Below are 22500 nucleotides of genomic sequence, written 5' to 3' on the forward strand. Positions count from 1 at the left end.
ATAGATAGTCAGATAAATAGATAGATAGATAGATAGATAGATAGATAGAGAGATATGATTTTATATGTTAAAATATGATTTTATATGTTAAAAGTTAACCAACTAGAACAAAGAAAGTTGAAACAACTCTCTACCCCCACCCCCCAACACACACACACACACACACACTTCCTATGGTTGTGAACATCACACACACACACACACACACACACACACACACACACACACACACACACACACACACACCTCCAAATCATGGTGTTAAACCCTGCGGTGTGTTAATGGTACTGAAGAGGCATTTTGTAAATTTGTATAAAATATTCACTTCTCTGTAAAATGAACAGATTTTAAATAATGAATAAAGTTAATTTCATTCATTAAATCCAGATGTGATTCTCCTTTCTAATAACTAGATGATGATTCGGTGTTGAAGTGAAGATTTTATTTGTTTCTTGATAATAAACCTTTCTTACACAGAAAATAGATTATTTACAGATTATTGTAGCTATAAAAGTTTACACACCCCTGTTAAAATGGCAGGTTTTTGTGATGTAAAAAAATGAAACCAAGATAAATCATATCAGAACTTTTTCTGCCTTTATTGTGAAATTTTAATCTATTAATTAAAAAATCATTTTAGGGGGAAAAAAAGAGAAAATGTACACAACCTGCCATTTAAACAGTGGTGTGTACACTTTTTATATCCACTGTAGTTGCGTCTCACCTCCTGCCAGCAGTGCTGCATGATTTCGTAGATGTGCGGCGCAGCTTTTTTGGGGCGATAGAGGCGATGACCCTGCATCACCATGGTCACGACCTCGTGGTTCATGTTGTTCTCAAACGGCATCTTCCCCTCGGTGAACACCTCCCACATCAACACACCTGAGGACACCAAAACGAATTTATTATTATATTAACAGGAGTACAGGCTAACCTGTGCTAATCTTACTGAACATCAAATAAAAAAAACACCTCAGAATACAGTATTTAATATAATTAATAGTTAAATTAAACTAATTCCCAGATATATGGATGCACCTTTAAAACGTATTTAGGTGTACCTTGGGGAATAAAAATGTACTTGTACAATACCTTAATAAACAGTTCTATAAATCTACTTATGAATGCTGGTTTCTAAAATGATGATGTTAGTCAGATGTACCTGTGGACAGGTTTTTAGAGTAGAACATTTATAGTATCTGACATTAAGCTAATGTCATAAATTATAAAGCATTTTTAATATTTTGTTTTATAAGGTATTATTTAGTATAACTTATTCTGAAGCTTTCATGTAGAGAAAACTAAGAACCTCACCGAAAGACCAGACATCAGACTTGCTGCTGTATCGACAGAAGTTAAAGACCTCAGGTGGAGACCACTTCACTGGAAACTTTGCTCCTGAGGAACTGAGATACTGATCATCCAGAACGTATCTGGAAGTTGAGATGTTGTACGTCAGAGTTTATTAGATATTTCTGTAAGTTGTAAACGAAAATAGTCCTGGATTTGACAGCTTGCCTGTATATTCTGTAATTTACACAACTGTCCAGTGTTCAGGTTTTTTCAGTTTTTTTATTCCCTTTATTACCTCATTACATTTTATATAACATGTATACGCTATATACACTTTATAAGGCAATAAAGACAGTGAAAAGGCTGTGTGGACAGGTGTAATTTTAGAGTCAGTTGTACCTGTGGACAGGTGTAATTTTAGAGTCAGTTGTACCTGTGGACAGGTGTAATTTTAGAGATAGTTGTACCTGTGGGCATGTGTAATTTCAGAGTCATTTGTAATAGAGGACATGTGTAATTTTAGGGTCAGTTGTACCTGTGGACAGGAGTAAATTTAGAGTCAGATGTACTTGTGGACATGTGTAATTTTAGAGTCAGTTGTACCTGTGGACAGGTGTAATTTTAGAGTCAGTTGTACCTGTGGGTATGTATAATTTTAGAGTCAGTTGTACCTGTGGACAGGTGTAATTTTAGAGTCAGTTGTACCTATGGACATGTGTAATTTTAGAGTCAGTTGTACCTGTGGACAGGAGTAATTTTAGAGTCAGTTGTACCTGGCCATGCCGAAGTCTGACACTTTCACCACATGTGAGTCGCTGACGAGGCAGTTTCTAGCAGCCTGTGGACGGACAGTAATAATTAAAATATTTATGTATATATTCCTTTACGAAGTCTAGAATGTGTGTATTTAAATTCCAAGCTACATTTCCAGTACCCCCCTTAACCCCCCCATCTTAAAATAAAGAGTGTTTGTAAATATATCTAACCGCCTCAGGAGGTACAATGTACTGTTTATTTGTAGATAGTAGCCGTAGTGTGCACAGTGTAAATAGTGTACTACTAATACATCATTAATGCAATATGTAAATAATATCCTGAGAGAACGTCCATTATTTATTCACTGCATTGTTGTAATTGTATGTATTTGTGAAATTATACAGATATTGTACTTTAGATGAAATTAAATGTAATATAGATATAGAGGTCCTATTTAGATTTTTACTTTTTTTATACTGACATACATACTGATATACTGACCAGATCTCGGTGGAGGAATCTGTTCGCCTCCAGGTACTGCATGCCCTGGCTGACATCGTGGCAGATGCTGAGCAGATTTTGAGGGCTGAAGGAACCTCGGCGCTGCCGAATGTAATTGAGGAGACAACCGAGCTCCATGAACTCCGTCACCAAGTAGATGGGCCTCTGCTGCGTACACACACCGTATAACTGAACCAGCTTCGGATGGGACAGACTCCTGGGTATAAACAGACAAAAAACACACAGTAAATATATAAAGATCGTATATACTTTCTATAGTTATCTGAGCAACTGTTTCCTTAAAATACAGAAACATGATGTCCAAACGTTGTTGTCCAATACATCTTTGGTATGTTTCCATGAGCTGTTTTATATATATATATATATATATATATATATATATATATATATATATATAGGCTCCCTGGAGCCTATCCCAGGGAGCATCGGGCACGAGGCGGGGTACACCCTGGACAGGGTGCCAATCCATCTCAGGGCACAATCACATACACATTCACACACCCATTCATACACTACAGACACTTTAGACATGCCAATCAGCCTATCATGCATGTCTTTGGTCTGGGGGAGGAAACCAGAGTACCCGGAGGAATCCCCAGCAGCACAGGGAGAACATGCAAACTCCACACTCACAGGGCCACGTTGGGAATCGAACCCCCGACCCTTATATATATATATATATATATATATATATATATATATATATATATATATATATATATATAACTGAAATGCTGACTAGCTAAAGTATGTAGCATACTTGTACCTCCAAACCTGAAAAACTCACTAACGCTGTGACTCCATAACACTGTGTACAGTACATGACATTTTACTCCTAACCACTAGCACTACCAGAATAAACCGAGAAGAGCAATCACATGCCTGTTCTACACAATTAAATCTTTACACAACAATACACAAGTCTCTACTGTTCTTCATGAAAATAGTGGAAAAACATGTCTGCCCCGAGGTGATGTGTTAATTATAAATCATCATTATAAACATGTCAGTATATGTGAAATCCATGGAACTAAATTCACAGTTACAACCAATCACAGTGCTGCAATATATTTTTCAATGTTCATAGTGCAAGCTGTACGTATAAAAAAAAAAACAAAACATCTGCACATGTTATACTTGAAAATATTCTGCTTTTCCATATGGGATCACACAACGATAGTAATATAAGTGTGTGTGATAGTAATTAACATGAGTGTGTGTCGCTGCATGATGCATTTCCAGCGTTCAGCGTTCATCCTTAGTAACTGCGTGGGCAGAGCTGCAGTGGATTACATTACACTTTTCATACTGTTTGGAAATAAAACCAACTAAATTTGTTAGAAAATATTACAAGCAGAACAAAGACAATAATAAGTACGTGATTAATAAAGCAGTCCAGCGCACATCTCTAATGGAGAGGTTGAGAAACTGTCAGAGCCTGAATTCACACACCATGCTGACACGGCTCACGTTTCTACTAGCCTTCCGTTTTAGGCCACACCCACTTCCTGTTCAAAACCAAATACAGATACATGTACTGACAATGCATTACAGCCTCTTTGTGTGTGTGTGCATGTGTGTGTGTGTGTGTGTGTGTGTGTCTCACATCATCACTTTGGCCTCCTCTATAAAATCCTCTTCACTCATGGCTCCCTCTCTGATGGCTTTAATGGCCACTTTGTGTTGCGCTCTCCATTTTCCCAGTCGCACCACTCCGACCTGCCCACTGCCCAGCTCCTTCATGAAGGTCAGCTCACATGGGTTAATCTCCCACTTATCTACACACACACACACACACACACACACACAAAGTAAATGTATGGCTTTCATTATTATACACTGGTTTATTATAATTTAATAGTGCAGTGATAGTAAATTTGTGTGTGTGTGTGTGCGTCAAGCTGACGTGGTCTGTTGGTCTGTGTGTGTGTGTGTGTGTGCGTGTGTGTGTGTGTGTGTGTGTGTGTGTGTGTGTGTGTGTGTGTGTGTGTGAGAGAGAGAGAGAGAGAGAGAGAGAGAGAGAGAGAGAGAGAAAGAAAGAGAGAGAGAGAGAGATACTGACCATAGCTGAATCCTGCTGTTGTTGGTGCTGCTCTGTTATGTCTATTTACTGGATAACGCAGTCTGGTCATCAAACCTACACACAAACACACACAAACACACACACACACAGACCAACAGACCACGTCAGCTTGACGTTACAGAGTGGTTAAGGGATCTCTGGGGTACTTCATCTTTGTGCTTATGTTCATGTTCTGCTCGTTATTTCACTTCATGACTCATCTGTCATTCTTTATTTAAACACAGTTCAGATATAGGATTAAATCCAGCTTTCTGTAACACTGCCTTGTGACTCTGACTGTCAGAGTCTGAATCCCATGACTGGGAGTCCAAGAGAACAGAACTGGCCGTGCTGTCTGGGTGTGAGGGGCTTACTCTCTCTCCCCTGTCAATCACAGCGACACTAGCCAATCATATGTATCTGTTAGCTCATGTATGTGGAAAAAGGCAGATAGCCCATTCCTCTGTATGTGTGTGTGTGTGTGTGTGTGTGTGTTACCTGCTGCGTTGTGTTTGTGGTACTCTATGACTTCAGGAATGCTGTTGAACAGGTGTTTCTCCGCCAGGTAAAACTGTTTAGGTGAGCTCTGAGTCTCCTTAATGTAGTAATGTCTAATCGCTGAGCCTCCATCACTGCAAACATAAACACAATGAGTGTGTGTGTTTGTGTGTGTGTGTGTGTGTGTGTGTGTGTGTGTGTGTGTGTGTTATATAACTTACCTCAAAGATTTTGTGTATAGAGAAACAGTGTAGGCACCGGAACTGGATTCTCGCACCATGAACCCTCCCTCTTTATCCTGAAAACACACACACACACATCAGCTTATATTATATATACACTCAGATATGCATACATTAAAATACAGATTCAATATGGATTAGTTCCCACACTGTATGTGAACTGAAACAGCCTTTTGACCTATTGTGTGTGTCTGCGTGTATGTGTGTGTGCGTGTGTGTGTGTGTGTGTGTGTGTGTTATATCTCTGACTGGTTTCAGTACCTGCACATGTATGTCTCACTGTCTAGACACAAACTCCTTTAGTGGATTTATTATTAGAAAGTATTTTCAATACTATGATGTGTGTATTCCATGCAAACACACACGTACACACACACCTCTCTCCTTAGCTGCTCCTCTGCTTTGTTGCGGTTCACATTTTTGCAGTACCACCTGAAAAACACACACACAAAGTAATGTTCAGGTTAAATTGTATTAGATTATTTTACCAAATTATTTTTATTTTATTGTTAACTTACACAAACTGCTCCAAATTATCTGGCTGCTTTGGGGTCACGTAGTTGCTGGGAATGTAGCCTTCCTCCCTGAACACACACACACAAACACACACAGATCATACATTAGTGTACAGTACTATTACTGTAAATTTCTATACACTGTATGAAGTGCTTTAATCACACACAAACACACACACAAACACACACACTTACTTGTATTTGTTGCGTGCTTTGTACCAGTTGACATTACACTTCTCGATGATGACATACTCCTCCCCCTGACGCAGTGTGAGGTCCTGACTTTCCGCTCCCTCAAAATCATACAGTGCAATGACCACTTCCTCCTTAGGCTCCTCCTCTTCCTCATTTGGTGGAGGTTGGGGCAGTGGGCGTCGAGACTGCAAGAAAGAATTATGTGGAAAGAAAGTTAGCATATTATATATATATATATATATATATATATATATATATATATATATATATATATATATAGATAGATAGATAGATAGATAGATAGATAGATATAGATAGATAGATTGATAAAACTATGCTAAATGCTAAATAGAATACACCGTAATTACAGTAAATTAAATTAATTATATATTATAATGATCCAGAAAGCTGTAAATACACAGCAGTAACAGTACAAATGAGTACAATGCTTTTATTACACTTGTTTACATTTCTTTAAAGTGCATTAGAGGTTTGTAATATATACACTTTCATAGTGCATATACTTTAGGTACAGTATTTATAGAATAAACACTTGTTCTTTATATGATTATGAATGCTTATTACTTGTTCTTTATTACTGCTATTTTCTTTTTGTACAAACACAATATTTTGTCTCATGATGTTCCTTCTGTAACTTCCTTAAATCCTTAAATCTGATACGAGTTCCACAATAAAATTATTATACATGTTTTGTTATTTAATAATTACAATTGTTCATTAATAATGATAGGTAATTACATTTTTAGAATTTATTTTAGAAATAGAAATTAAAATAAAATGTTCTTCGAATTCATTCAATTACTTTAACTCTAAAATATTTACAAATGTAATGGTTAATAGTTTATGTTCACTGTTCATTGTCACTGACAGGTGAATCAGTACCTCCCCTTCCCACTACCCCCCTCCTCCCCCCCGACACCTCAGCCCAGCTCCTTGGGTCAAATCAGCTCAGAGCGGGCTGTTTGAATTCGTCTCAGGTGGAGGTAGCGGCTTTCACACGGACAGAAATAAGAAATATTTGGAGAAATAAGATTCATATCAATAAATTTATCCATAAAAACATTATTGTACACTAGAAACAGCAGAAATGTGCGACAACAGTCCAGTTTAAATGACACTAAATGCACCGCTATCTTTGTTAGCTTTGGCGAACTTGGCGTTTGTAACGCCACTGGATTGTAGGTTGGTTACTCAATTTTTTGAATGTCTCCTTTGATCAAAATCTGACGTTTTCGTCTTAAATATATGACTTATTTGAGTCATTTACTTCAAAGACTATATATAAACACCACTTTAGCAGCCCTAGCAATACATTTCTGAACACCTTCTTGTGTATAAATAACGGAGAGACCATGTTGACATATTTGTCTGTAATGCGGTACATCTGACATATTCAAAAGGTAAAAATAACCTTAAGTATATTAACTCATTTATGAAATAAATTTAGCCCAGCATTTTTGTAAAAATGAAACCATCCAACCTGTTTGCTGGGTCAAACCACTTCCCAAAAATAAAAACAAATCATAACAGTGTGTGAATTACAAACAGGGATGTAAAAGTGCACAGTGAGGTCAGAGTTTCTATCGTACCCACATACAGTACAGTTTCTGTTCATTCATGGTGAGAGATTTAAGTTAAAACGTCTTAGCAATAAAATGAAGTTGATAAACGTTGAATAATGTAGAAAGTGTAAAGGTCCGAGCTCGTACTGTAACAATAAAATGTGATATATATATTATAATAACTTATACAATTACCATAGAAAAAAACTATCATTCATCATAATATAATATAATTAAATTAGTGTCATATTGTGTGTGTGTGTGTGTGTGTGTGTGTGTGTGTGTGTGTGTCTTTACTTACTTTGGACTCTGCACTAGGAATAGGGGGAAGCGGTTTCCGTGAAACTGAAAGGAAACGGACAATGTGGTAAATGTAATCTGTGTATGTGTATGTGTGTGTGTGTGTGTGTGTGTGTGTTTATATCTTGGTGAGGATGAAATGTCTCCAGTAGGACAGTTTTGAACATCTGGAAGGTCCCCACAAGAACAAAATGATTTTTTCCCCGAAAGTGGAATGTTTTGCTGCATAGTGGAAGGTCCTCATAAGATTAGTGTGTGTGTGAGTGTGTGTGTGTGTTTTGTCTCACTGTCTCCGAACAGGTTGTACTCCTCACAGCCCAGAGCAAGTTTATCCTCCTGACCGCAGCACAGCCACTCCCCCTGCCAGAACTGTGGGTGGAACTTTGTTACGATCTGAGGATTGTTCTTTATCTCTGCAACGTTAAGAAAAACAAGTGCTTAAGTTCAAAGGTCAGAATCATGAAACCTGATACACGCCTCAGGTGTCTCCACTCTATATTCACTTTAAGGAGAGATTAGTCAGTTTGGCTCTTGTGGACGTGTCCAGAGTTTGTCCAGCAAAACTTCATTTTTCAAATATTTTCAGATGCTGATTAATGTAATACATTTTTTCACTTTTACAAAATGCTGTGCCTCTGCCCCTGATGTAAACAGTGAGCGTGAATTCATCCTCGTTTCTTTGGAATCCACACTCGGCTGCCAGTTTATCAGTTTGAGGTTCAGTGACAATAAAGGACTGCCCTGTTAATGAGTCAGTATGACGGTTGTGTGGGCGGAGCTACAGATCTGTGCTAAACACTGCATCTGTCTCAGTGCTAATTAACTCAAGGATGGAGTGATGGAGGACGGAGGAATAGTGTTATCTGGATGGAACATAAACTCTGTGCTTCCTCTTTCGGTTTCTTACTTTACTTCTTCTTTGAAACACATGACTGCATCAGCACACACACACACACACACACACACACACACACAGAGTGAAGTGTGACTTCCTACAAAGCTTCTGAAAGCAGGATGTGATGTCATCAATCCTGTCCTCAAATTGCCAAAATTAGCTTAATGGACTAATAATTATCAAATTAGCTAGTTGTTGTTATAACTCCTGTGTGTGTGTGCGTGTGTATGTGTGTGTGTGTGTGTGTGTGTGTGTGTGTGTGTGTGTGTGTGAACTAACCCTCCTTCATGTTTTGTACCCACGCACTCCTGCTCTCATTACTGGGAGCAAAAATATACAGAGTGTTCGTATCATAAACCACCTAGAGAGAGAGAGAGAGAGAGAGAGAGAGAGAGAGGAGAGAGAGAGAGACAGAAAAGGGTAAGATATTGAGAAAGGAAAAAAGAAAGAAAGATGAAGAGTGAAAGGGTAAAGGAAAGAGGAATAACAGAAAAAGAGACAGAAAGAGAACAAGAGATTAGGATCGATTATTTACATGACCTGCAGTGTGTGTGTGTGTGTGTGTGTGACGAGGGGGTGATTAGTCACATGACCCACAGTGCATGTTGCTGATTTACCTGGAAGGGGTATTTATTTTCACACGGGATGACCAAACCTCCATTTCTTACGATCTCAACACACCTGACACGCTGCAGGTCGATGGAGCCCTTCCTAAACTTTTTCTACACACACAGACACACACACACACACACACACACACACAAGGCTTGAGAATCTTATGAACACACATACATTCTGGTACTGTTGGACTTGTGGGGACTGGATGCAGGTCCTCAAATCTACAGGAACGTAACTGACTGTGTGTGATAAATAGTAGCGTGAAAATGAGGGAGTTTTTCCCCGAGTATCTGGAGTTCCTGGAGTTAATAAAGCAATAAATCAGTAAATAAACTTAAAGAAAGAAAGAAAGAAAGAAAGAAAGTAGTACAGTCATGCGTATATATTTCTTATATAGTCTAAAATACATGATTATGAAATTATTATTAATGTTGTTACATATTATAATGTTGTTAATATTACATATTAATGTTATTAATTATTAATTATGTTTATATATTATTATTACTTATTAATAGAATTGTTTGATGAAATGAATCCAAACTGAATTTCTGAATATCAGGGAAAGTGATGATTTCTGAATGGTAAATGAAGTACACAACACAGTAGTGAGGGTGAGACGTGAAACGTAACGTAATACTGCGGTAAAGCGTGCGAGTGCTGACCTCGGCGCGTCCCTCGTAGTACGTCAGTCTGCTCTTGGTGAGGACAAACACTCGCTCTTTATAGTTGAGTGGCGAAGTTCGCTTCTTCTGCTGTGACCGCTTGATAAGAGTCTCCTCCAGAATGGCTTCGAAACTCATCTCTGAGCTCTAAACACGTTCGGATTTGCCATCTACATCAGACACACACACTCTCACACGCACTCATACACACTCACACGCGCTCACACACATTCATACACTCATACACATGGACTGGGGACATGGGAGACACACAGTATGTTTCATGTAACACAGTACATTTAATTTAACAGATTAACATGGCGTGTAGTTACCTTTCATCTTCAGAGGATAAGATTATGGTCGTCCGGATCCAGTGAATTATCGCTCAGTCATAAAGATGTTTCTCGTATCCGTTGATTCACAACTGTGATGTCATTAGCAGACTGATAGGATGTCAGGGTTCAAAGATGTAAAGAGTCACGTCACTCATCAGGGTCGGCGCTGTATGTGGATGATCTGTCATAACAGAGACCAGAAACACTACAGGCGTTACTATACTGCACTGCTTTTTACACACCTTACTATAGATAACTATTTTTATAGGTGTAAAGTAAGTAAATGTTATTGATAAAACACGTCTTAAACAACAAAAGTTGACCAAAGTGCTGGACATAAAATATAATGTAAAAAAAAAAAAAAAGAATAGACGAGAACAGGTTAAAAAAACAATTTATAAAAATGTGATTTTAGCCTTTAAAACTTTAAACTGTAAAAAATATAATACATTTATTTACAGCTAAATTTACAGCTGATTACTGTGAAAATAAATAAATTAATTAAATAAAAAGGAAAAAATAGGGGAGGAAGAAATGATGTAAAGATATTACAGTACTTTAAATATGTTTATAAAGTACTTTACAGGCAGCTGCCAGTAAATTTACTGTAAACTTTATACCAAACCTTGCAGCTGTAATTGAACTAACTGTAAACGATTGACAGAAGCATTGCTGATACAGCGTACACCAATCTAAAGTCAATTACAGTCATCTAAACCAGAGGAAATTAAAACATGTATTTTTATACACTTTACTATAATAACTGTTATTTTGTGTTGAGAATTTTGATATCATCTGAACAAAAGGCTTTTTTGTAAACACTGCAGATGTTAAACGCATTCAGATTTACCTGAACAAAGCAATTTAAGAAAATTAAGCTAACATCATATATACATAAAATAAATATACTAATTTAATTAAATGTAAATTTATGTAAATTAATTCAACCCTTTAGGTGTTAATAGAACACTGCAACTATTAAAATTAAACGTGTGTGTTGATTAAATGTCATACAAGTCAAAACTGTAGATTTATATTCAATGTTAATTTCCTATAAGTACTTGACACACTTTTATTAAATACATACTAAATACTTATTAAATACACACTTTTATTAAATACTGATTAAATTTAACAGAATAATTAAACCATTATTAAAGGTTAAACCATTAAAGGTGTTCATTAGTACTGCTGGTGTTGATGTTCTGTGTACGTTTCCTCCGTCAGTGCTTCACTATGTTAAAGACATTCATGATGATTGTGTTTTAAATGTGTGTTAATGTTTGTTTAAATATTGTGTTAGTATTAGTGAAGGTCAGTGTCTCCGCAGTAAATCACAGTCTCATGAGTTCAAAGTTCTCGAAGAGTGTGTCGAATGTTCAGCTTTACTGAATCCCTCAGACAAGAGATGTTGTGTACCAGAACTTAACTCCACTCAGACACACTTCACACACCTCTCACACACACTTTAACACTTTAAGGAAAATTTAAAAAAAGAAAGAGTTTTTACCTCAGTGTTCAGGCGCAGAGCGGTGTTTAATCTGAAATCCAACTGCACACCACAACCAGGAAGTAACTAGCAGGAGTCCAGCTCACAACCGCTTTCAGAACGGAAGTGTGTGTGTGTGTGTGTGTGTGTGTGTGTGTGTGTTGGGTGGGTGTGGGTGAGGGGTTGTTTGGTATGGGGGGAAATCAAGTGTGAGAAATGACAAAGTAGGCAAAGTATATGCATGTGTTGGCTTCTGTGGGCTCACTCTATCTCTCTCTCTATCTCTCTCTCTCACATACACAGTTGCATGGCAGGTGCTACAGTGTGTGTTTGTGTGTGTGTGTGTGTGTGTGTGTGTGTGTGTGTGTGTGTGTGCGTGTGTGTGTGGTCGTGGTCGATCTACACTGCTTCTAATTTGACTAGCAAATAAGAGCACACTGTAAATAACATCTCTCCCTCTGAGTCAAATTCAGAATAAAGAATGTTTTATTCTTATTCATAACAAATCTGAACATTTCTCTCTCTCTGTTTCTCGTAAAACAATAATAATGATAATATTAAAGTAATAACAGAAACTCCAGCTGGTTATTTAAATCATCATCAGACTCAGAGGAGTTGATATTTCTGTTTCTGTTAGGAATGATGAACTAACTCATAAACCAAGTCTTTCATCGCAAAAGTGCAGGTGAATATGTGTGTGTGTGTATGTGTGTGTGTGTGTGTGTGTGTGTGTGTGTGTGTGTGTTTGTTTACCTCTTCACAGGTACCACATCCTGTTCACTGACCACATGGGTATGAAAGTAAAACAAAAATCTTGGTCCCTTTGTGAAAAGAAGAAAAGAAACACATAGAGGAGAAATTAATTAGGAGTCTTACAATTGTGTGTGTGTGTGTGTGTGTGTGTGTGTGTGAGAGAGATAGAGAGAGAGAGAGAGCGAGAGAGAGAGAGAGAGTGTGGATGGAAGGGCACACTTTTTATTTTCACTTGGTTGTTTCTCAAAAAAGGTAAAATAGATTCCAAAGAAGAAAAGGACCGTCTGAGCTGTTATCAGCATCAGGTCCAAATGCCAGCATCTGTCATGGTATGAGGGCATGTCAGGGCCCATGGTATGGGTAACTTGGCAGCAGTAATGCAGAAAGATATGTACACATTTTGGAGCAACATATGTGTGTGTCGAATTATGAATGGGGAAAATTCCACTGGCTAAACTTAACCAATTGGTGTCTTCACTAAACGTCCAAACGCTTAATAAGTGTTATTAAAAAGAAAGCTGATGTTACACAGCGGTAAACAGTCGACTGTCCCAACTGTTTTGGAGAGTGTTGCAGTCATCAGATCTGAAATGAGTGTATATTTTCAAAAATTATATATATATATATATTTATATGTGTGTGTGTGTGTGTGTGTTGCCCACTGTTTCTAGGGCACAGCTGTCACGGAATCAGAGTTACTGCCTACAAACAGTGTCGCCGTAAACCACAACCTACCAAACATTGCCGCCACAATACACTCCCACTCACACCGTCCTGTTCACCAGCATACTGATTTCCTACACCTGGACACTGTTCGGTTCAGTTTGGTTTAACTTTATTACAAGTATAGAGGCAGTGAAATGCAGTTAGCGTCCAACCAGCTGTGCAAATAGTAAATAAGTGAAATGAAATAAATAAGGTTAAGGTGAGATTAGTTAAGATAAGATGTACCAGTGTACAGGTAAAGGTAAACAGAATGATGCAGACCAGTGATGCTACTGGCTATTAGGTTAAATGCAATAAACAGGAATTGAGATGCAGTAGGTTGAGATAAACAGTACACAGATAGGGGTAAACATGTAATATGATGCAGTGGGTTACAGTAAATGCAGATGTGCAAATAGCAATAAAATACAAATAACAGTCTGATATAAATAACTGTAGTATGATGGAGAATTGCAGTAATGTGCAAACACTTACAAATAATTGCAGATAATAGCGATACTATGTATGATACAGTATAGTGTGGTGTTTAATGCTAATGTTTAGTTGTTAAGTGGAGGCTGGAGGTTAATGTTTAGAAGCTGAGTTCAGCATTAGTCCAGCTGAAGGGAAAAAGCTGTTCATGAGTCTGTTTGTGTGACAACGCAGACTTCTGTAGTGTTTTCCTGATGGGAGACATACAAACAGTGCATGATGGGGATGAGAGGTGTCCTGGATAATACCTCTCGCTCTCTGCAAGCAATGTTTTTTAAAAATGCGCATAATGTTGGGCAGATGTGTTCCTGTGATGTGTTGGGCAGGTTTCACTACCTATTAATATGGTGAACAACGTCATTAACAGATGTCACTGTCTGCGTGGGAGTCCTGTGTGGCAAGGGCAGCAAATACATTCCAAGACATTGAAGAGTCTGTAATAATGAGGAGTCTGTAATAATGAAGAGTCTGTAATGAGGAGTCTGTAATGAAGAGTCTGTAATAATGATGAGTCTGTAATAATGAGGAATCTCTAATGAGGAGTCTGTAGTAATGAGGAGTCTCTGATGAGGAGTCTGTAATAATGAGGAGTCTGTAATAATGAGGATTCTGAAATAATGAGGAGTCTGTAATGAGGAGACTGTAATGAGGAGTCTGTAAAAAAGAGTCTGTAATAATGAGGAGTCTGTAATGAAGAGTCTGTAATAATGAGGAGTCTGTAATTATGAGAAATCTGTAATGAGGAGTCTGTAATAATGAGGATTCTGTAATAATGAGGAGTCTGTAATGAGTAGTCTGTAATAAGAGACTGTAATAATGAGGAGTCTGTAATGAAGAGTCTGTAATAATGAGGAGTCTGTAAAAATGGGAAATCTGGAATGAGGAGTCTGTAATAATGAGGAGTCTGTAATGAAGGGTCTGTAATAATGAGGAGTCTGTAATAATGAGAAATCTGTAATGAAGAGTCTGTAATAATGAGAAATATGTAAAGAAGAGTCTGTAATAATGAGGAGTCTGTAATTATGAGAAATCTGTAATGAGGAGTCTGTAATAATGAGGAATCTGTAATAATGAGGAGTCTGTAATGAGTAGTCTGTAATAAGAGACTGTAATAATGAGGAGTCTGTAATGAGTCTGCCCACTCTCGTCACACTGTCACAGTTCTCACTAAGGTTTTAACATGTTTCACAATGGGGGTATACTTCCGGAGTTTCCCTCTCTCCCTTTAATAACAACAACAACAACAACAACAACAATAATAATAATAATAATAATAATGATAATAATAATTGTTATTAATAACAATTATTATTATTTACCTGAAACTGTAGGTAATTACACCATCAGTCCAAGAGAGGGCGATATATAGTTATATTCATGCACGAGGAATCATCAACTAACCTCAGTAGCTGATTCTCTCAAGGCAAAAGTGTGTGTCTGTGTGTGTGTGTGTGTGTCTACCTCCCTCTCAGTCTTGCTCAATTCTCTCATCTCACTATCTCACATCCTGTGTTACATGTACCCAGTGTGATTCAGCCCAAAGTGTGTGTGTGTGTATGTGTGTGTGTGTGTGTGTGTGTGTGTATACGCATCCTACGTCATCCTGTTCCGCTGAAATTGTGGCCTCACACACAGATCTGACACATATTCAGCCTCTCTAGAGTCAAACACACATACACACCTTTAACCTGCACCTTTAACAAGCACACACGCACAAACACACACACACACACACACACACACACACACACACACTCACACACACACAAACACAGATGACCTGTTACTGTTATCACATACTCGTGAGCAGCTCTCAGCTAAGTTAGGATGATTGAGTCCAGTAAGTATATAAATGTTCTATAATATAAGTGTTCTGTGTGTTTGTGTGTGTGTGTGTGTGTGTGTGTGTGTGTGTGTGTGTGTGTGTGTGTGTGTACATTATACGTGTCGGTACATTAAGCTACAATTTGTGTGAGGGAGTGTGTTACTGGAGCATATTGTTTAGTTTGTGTATTAATGTGTGGAAATGATTGTGTTGTGTTTGCGTTGTCTCAGTAAAATAACTGTCCTGAGATCATCGTGTCTATCACAGCATCTCCTGGTGTATGTGTGTGTGTGTGTGTGTGTGTGTGTGTGTGTGTGTTTTACTCCTCTAACACTCGTTTTTTCACTTTTTTCCCACATATCTGTGTGTTTCTTTGTCTGCTTGCTGGTTGTCGGTGTTGGTTATTGGTTATATCATCTCTTCTGTCTCCTCCACACGACTGCTGGAGAATTCGAGTTACTTTAAAACTTCATGCCTTAAACAACACGTGAGACATATCCCGAGATGAATTAATTTTATACAGTGAGGGTTTAATACTGAAAAAACACACATCCTTATTCAAACCTCAGAAGTAACGCAGGAGATTCTGCGTTTTTCTTCATATCCTCTCGAGTGAGTTAGGAGCAGCGTTAACGTTCTATGTATCTACAATCCGTCATGTTGAATATTTATGTTTCGGCTGTAAATACACTCCGGAATGCCATCTGAATCTCATTACAAAGTAATTTAATATGAGTAAATTTCTCGGTGTAAATATTCACTTGACTTTTGTACTGAAGTCACCGACTCTTAATACGGTCCAAACATTTAACGTTTTTAGACTCAGTAATGCCCATTTAAAGTCATTAAGCTGATGATGTCAGTGGGGGTGCAAACTTTTGAGCGTGTTGATAAAGACACTCTGACTGAGTCTTGGCTGCTGCTATTTTTAATTTCAGTCAGAAAACTTTGTGAAATGACATCAAACTTTATTGTGTAGATCAAAAGTAAACCAAAGGGTGTCAATAATTTTGCACATCATCTTAATGGTTTTCACTTCTGATTCTTTTTCTTCTTTCTTATTCTGTTTCTCTCTCTCTCTCTCTCTCTCTCTCTCTCTCTCTCTCTCTCTCTGTTCTTCATCAGGTCATTCCATCTATTCCATCTTCTGCTGCTGTTGTTCTGTAGAGTCCCGGTAAGAGAACCTTCCCATAATGCATCTGTAAAAACACACAGTTACTTTCCATCCATCCATTTTATACCTTCATCCTGTCATCTGTCTATCCATCTATCTATTCATTCACATACAGCATGTTTTGTATATTTTTGTCTCTTTCATTTGCTTTTTGTCTCTTAGCACCAGCACACGTTTGGATCTGAATTCCAGAGATGAACACAACGCTTCATCCTACACACACAGAGTAGGAAATTATCCATCAAACTATCCATCCATCAATCTATCCATCCATCCATCTATCCATCCATCTATCTATCCATGTATACATCTATCCATCCATCCATCTATCCATACATCCATCCATCCATCCATCAATCCATCCATCCATCCATCCATCCGTGTATCCATCCATCCATCCATCTATCTATCCATCCATCCATCTATCCATCCATCCATGTATCCCACAATCCATCCATCCATCCATCCATCTATCCATCCATCTATCTATCCATCAATCCATCCATCTATCCATCCATCCATCTATCCATCCATCCATCTATCCATGTATCCATCCATCCATCCATCCATCCATCTCTCTATCCATCCATCCATCCATCAATCCATCCATCCATCTATCCATCTATCCATCCATCCATCTATCCATCCATCCATCTATTAAGTCACCTATCATTTAATTAATAGCACTCACTAATGTCCTAACTGTGTTTATTCTCTCCTTTCCATTTCCTCTCCTCCATTTCAGTATTATTTGTTTTTTTTCTTCCTCTTGTTCTTCTTCTTTTCCTCCTCTCCATCTTAACTTCCATCTCCTCTCTTCTCTCTTTCTTCCTGCTATAACATTTATTCTCTACCTGTCCCTCCCTCCATGCAGCCGGAACGCTCGATGAAGAAGCTCCCTCCACCTCCTCCGGTGAGTGATGCTGAGGAGCAGGTGATGGTGGTAGCTCTGTACGATTTCACAGCATGTGAGAGTTCAGACCTCAACCTGAGGAGAGGAGAGGAGTACAGGATCCTCCACAAACAGGACCAGCTGTGGTGGAGAGCAGAGGACCAACACGGGTATGTGTGTGTGTGTATGTGTGTATGTATGTGTATGTGTGGGGGCACGGTGGCTATGTGTGTATGTATGTGTATGTGTGGGGGCACGGTGGCTATGTGTGTATGTATGTGTATGTGTGGGGGCACGGTGGCTTAGTGGTTAGCATGTTCGCCTCACGCCTCCAGGGCACGTGGTTAGCATGTTCGCCTCCACCCCTCCAGGGTCGGGGGTTCAATTCCCACCGTGGCCCTGTGTGTGTGGAGTGTGTGCGGAGTCCTGGTAGGCTGATTGGCATTTCCAAAGTGTCTTTGTTTCTTCGTCGAAATCGACGGACAAACTGCTGTGTATGTGCGTGTGTGTCTCAGCTGGTGACTGTAGTGTATCTCTGTGTCTCAGGAATAAAGGCTTCATCCCGAGTAACTATGTCACGGAAAAACACAACATAGAGGCAAACGAGTGAGTTACATCACACACATGCACACACATGTGCACACAGACATGAACTTTAAACATGTATGTGTGGTGTTACAGGTGGTACTGCAAGAGCATTAACAGGTCTGAAGCTGAAAATATGCTAAGACGGGAGGTAAGTGGAATTCTTCCATCCAATTATACATTAATACATTAATCTTTTCACCCATCTACCCATAAATCTCAACATATCCATCTTCACTATAGACCTCAGCAGCTCTGTTTACCCACAATGCATTGCTGCAGTCTGACTGTTTCCAGTCAGACTGCAGCAATGCATTGTGGGTAAAACTGTTTTTATTGTGTTTATTTTATAAGTGTTTATTGGAGTGAGAGATAAAGGGAACTTTATAAGGGGAAATATTGGACACTTCAGTTTATTGTTTCACCACTGTGTGTGTATGTGTGTGTATGTGTGTGTATGTGTGTGTATGTGTGTGTATGTGTGTGTATGTGTGTGTGTGTCAGGATAAAAATGGTGGTTTCATTGTAAGAGAGTCCAGCCAGCCAAATCGCTACACAGTGTCTGTCTACGCCAAGGCCAAACGGTAAAGTATAATATCTCTCCTTTCACTAATGTCACTGTGTTCTGAGAGCAGTATGGTGTGTTCTGATTGGCTGAGCACAGTATGGTGTGTTCTGATTGGCTGAGTTGATTGTTTGATTGATTGACTGATTGATCAGGGATAGCCTGGGAGATGTGAAACATTATCAGATAAAACAGACGGAAGTGGGAAAGTTCTTTCTGGCTGAGAATTACATCTTCAGCTCCATTCCTGAGATGATTAATTACCACAAACACAACGCCGCAGGTAACAGCACTTGTCTTCTCCTCCAACATCTACATTATATTGTTATTCTGTTTAATACTGGACTCTGTTATACATTCTAGACTATTGTTTAACTTCCAGTGCTGCCCCTATCCTGATTTCCTCTGTTCTTCTGTTTCATTCTCAATAGTTTTAGATCTTCAAACAAAATACAACATAAAAAAGTAAACCTGAGTAAACACACAATACTTTTTTATTGAAGCATAAAAAAGTGATCCAACACCTATCACTCGTGTGAAAAACTAATTGCCCCCTTAAACTTAAAAACTGTTTGTGCTGCCTTTAGCAGCAATAACTGCAACCAAACTCTTCTAATAACTGAAGATCAGACTCTCACGTACGTCTAGGACTAGGATTTTATTTTAATTTCTGAAATTTAGTACGAGATACACAAAACCAGAAGAAATCATCACTGTATTTAATTTTTTTCTAAAAATTATTTTATAATAAGTTTTATTTTCTAGACTATTCCATCTGTAGCATTGTGTTGAATATATATTTGTAATTCCACTCATCAGTGTTATTTTATTGAACTCCACTATGGATTCAGTTATTTTATTCAGGACTCTCATTTCTCCTCATTTTACCTTTCCAGATTCAGTCCAGTTTTATTTGTGTAGCGTGTTTAACAGTGGACATTGTCCCAGAGCAGCTTCATAGAAATATATAAATTCAGGATATAGATTTTAAATGTATGAATTTATCCCTAATGAGACGATATGAGGAAGAATTCTTGAGAGGAACCAGACTCAAAGGTGAACCCGTCCTCATCTGGGTGACACCAGATAGTGCGATTATAAATAAATACACCCCTTCTATAAATGTGCTAATACTACATGGTGAAATAGTGCAGTTATGTAAACAGGAAATTCATTACAGTTTCTACATGGAGTCTGTTTTGTTGAACTTCTCCGCTGTTCACTGATGGAGAGTTGAGTGCAGAACTGTTTGTAGTAATTGTACTGCTAAAGCCATCATAGCATACCTGCTCATATGAACTGAGGTCCAAAGTCATCTTTATGGTTTTTACATGGCACTGTCCTCAGTAACCTCAATGATCTTTAGACTGCAGCTTTCCTCTTTACACACGTAAATGAATACGAGCTGTAGGACATGGAGATCTTATTCTAGGTCAAATCTTGAACCCTTAAGGTTACATGAGGAATAAAACATGATGGATTGTGGAGATAAATGAGTCACACCACGCTGATGTGGAGTATTTTTATTTCACTTCTACCTCAAACTATTACAAATTTAATTTTATCAACGATGTCACACTCTTAATCCATTTATAGTTACAGTTAATGGTGTGGAACGTTGTTGTGTGAGAGATGAGGTAGTTCCTGTCTCTCGCTCTCTCTCGCTCTCTCTCATGCTCTCTCTCTCTCGCGCTGTCTCTCTCTCTCTCACGCCGTCTCTCTCTCTCTCTCTCACGCCGTCTCGCTCTCTCACGCCGTCTCTCTCTCTCTCACGCTATCTCTCTTGCTGTCTCTTTCTCTCATGCTGTCTCTCTTTCTCTCTCTCTCTCTCTCTCTCTTTCTCTCTCTCTCTCACACTGTCTGTCTCTCTCTCTCTCACACTCTCTCTCTCTCACTCTCTTTCACGCTGTCTCGCTCTCTCTCTCTCGCTGTCTCTCCCTCTCTCCCTCTCACGCTGTCTCTCTCTCGCTGTCTGTCTCTCTCTCTTTCTCTCTCTCTCACACTGTCTCTCTCTCTCACTGTCTGTCTCTCTCTCTCTCACTCTCTTTCACGCTGTCTCTCTCTCTCTCGCTGTCTCTCCCTCTCACGCTGTCTCTCTCTCTCTCGCTGTCTGTCTCTCTCTTTCTCTCTCTCTCACACTGTCTCTCTCACGTTCTCACTCATGCTGTCTCTCTCTCTCATGCTGTCTCTCTCTCTCACTCTCTCGCTGTCTGTCTCTCTCTCTCTCTCACACTCTCTCTCTCTTGCTGTCTGTCTCTAACTCTCTCGCTGTCTCTCTCTCTCTCTCTGTCTCTCTCTCTCCCTGTCATGCTGTCTTTCTCTCTTTCGCTGTCTGTCCCTCTCTCTCGCTGTCTGTCTCTCTCTCTCTCTCTGTCTGTCTCTCTCTCTCACACTGTCTCTCTCGCTCTCTCTCTCACTGTCTGTCTCTCTCTCTCTTGCTGTCTGTCTCTCTCTCACACTGTCTCTCTATCTCTTTCTCTCACTGTCTGTCTCTCTCTTTCTGTCTCTCAACAGCATGTTTTAAGAATGTGTTTATTATTAGTCTTAGATTATGTGGAGCGTGTGATGTACACATCCCTGTGAACGAGCTGTTACTATAGAAACCATAGTGCATTATTATAAACCTGTGATTTATATCAAAGCTGGAACTACTGACCAATCAGATTGGAGGATTCAGCCACGCTGTGGTGTAAATCTACTTTTATTTTCACTTCTTTTCCTTATTTGAATGAACAGGTCTTGTAACAAGATTGCGTTATCCTGTTGGACCAATGGAACAGTGTATCCCTACTACTGCGGGATTTAGCTCAGGTAACACACACACACACACACTGTTATGTGTATATTAGTAATAACACTATATAGTAACTTCGTGGTAACACTGTGTGTAAGAAATAGAAATCTGTACATTTATGATGTGTGTGTGTAGATAAGTGGGAGATTGACCCGAGTGAGCTGACCTTCATGAAGGAGCTGGGGAGCGGAGAATTCGGAGTGGTGAGATTGGGAAAATGGAGAGCACAGCACACGGTGGCCATTAAAGCCATCAGAGAGGGAGCCATGAGTGAAGAGGACTTTATAGAGGAGGCCAAAGTGATGATGTGAGACACACACACACACACACACACACACACACACAGTGAGTAGGAAATTATGACGCAAATTGTGTACAGACGTTTAGAGGTATAGAAGATTGCATGTATGTAAATTCAAACCGAACTTAATTTGACATTAACATATAAAGGAAATTACACACACTCACACACACACACACACACACACACACACACTCACACACACACACTCACACACAATGGAAACTTTAGTGTGTTTGATGGGAAGTGTACAGAGTGGGCAGAAAGATGTGAAGAGACCTGACTCAGAGAGAGAAAAAGGACGGACAGACAGCATCCTGAGTCTTGGTGTGAGAACGCTTTCTCTTTTCTCTCACTCTTTCTCTCCATCACACACACACACACACACACACACACACACACAAACTAAGCCACTTCCTGTGTGGGGGTCTGCAGTGCTAAATAAA

The 22500-nt window shown here is 38.9% G+C and overlaps 2 protein-coding genes across 3 annotated transcripts in view; one reads left to right on the top strand and one right to left on the bottom strand.

Moving 5' to 3' along the window:
- Positions 1–12317, bottom strand: part of tec (tec protein tyrosine kinase) — a 13065-nt gene extending 748 nt beyond the window's left edge. The window contains exons 1-18 of the mRNA XM_053642862.1: positions 11990–12317; positions 10477–10660; positions 10145–10396; positions 9479–9583; positions 9141–9222; positions 8254–8379; positions 7968–8011; positions 6084–6268; positions 5892–5957; positions 5751–5805; positions 5353–5429; positions 5132–5265; positions 4634–4708; positions 4178–4349; positions 2551–2767; positions 2067–2131; positions 1315–1433; positions 725–882 (exon numbers count right to left, since the gene is read on the bottom strand). Of these exons, the coding sequence (XP_053498837.1) occupies positions 725–882; positions 1315–1433; positions 2067–2131; positions 2551–2767; positions 4178–4349; positions 4634–4708; positions 5132–5265; positions 5353–5429; positions 5751–5805; positions 5892–5957; positions 6084–6268; positions 7968–8011; positions 8254–8379; positions 9141–9222; positions 9479–9583; positions 10145–10282 (1818 nt within the window). The 5' untranslated portion in view covers positions 10283–10396; positions 10477–10660; positions 11990–12317. The remainder of the gene's footprint in view (positions 1–724; positions 883–1314; positions 1434–2066; positions 2132–2550; positions 2768–4177; positions 4350–4633; positions 4709–5131; positions 5266–5352; positions 5430–5750; positions 5806–5891; positions 5958–6083; positions 6269–7967; positions 8012–8253; positions 8380–9140; positions 9223–9478; positions 9584–10144; positions 10397–10476; positions 10661–11989) is intronic.
- Positions 12318–15328: 3011 nt separating this feature from the next.
- Positions 15329–22500, top strand: part of txk (TXK tyrosine kinase) — an 11561-nt gene continuing 4389 nt past the window's right edge. The window contains exons 1-10 of one of the 2 annotated variants that reach the window (XM_053642864.1): positions 15329–15758; positions 16869–16917; positions 17080–17143; positions 17792–17979; positions 18356–18415; positions 18491–18545; positions 18899–18978; positions 19115–19242; positions 21696–21770; positions 21889–22060. In XM_053642864.1, the coding sequence (XP_053498839.1) occupies positions 15746–15758; positions 16869–16917; positions 17080–17143; positions 17792–17979; positions 18356–18415; positions 18491–18545; positions 18899–18978; positions 19115–19242; positions 21696–21770; positions 21889–22060 (884 nt within the window). In that variant the 5' untranslated portion in view covers positions 15329–15745. Of the gene's footprint in view, positions 15759–15803; positions 16356–16868; positions 16918–17079; positions 17144–17662; positions 17980–18355; positions 18416–18490; positions 18546–18898; positions 18979–19114; positions 19243–21695; positions 21771–21888; positions 22061–22500 lie in introns of those variants that run through there. The other variant, XM_053642865.1, reaches the window with a different exon arrangement.

The sequence above is a fragment of the Ictalurus furcatus genome, chromosome 15 (assembly GCF_023375685.1).
Source record: "Ictalurus furcatus strain D&B chromosome 15, Billie_1.0, whole genome shotgun sequence".
Taxonomy (NCBI): domain Eukaryota; kingdom Metazoa; phylum Chordata; class Actinopteri; order Siluriformes; family Ictaluridae; genus Ictalurus; species Ictalurus furcatus.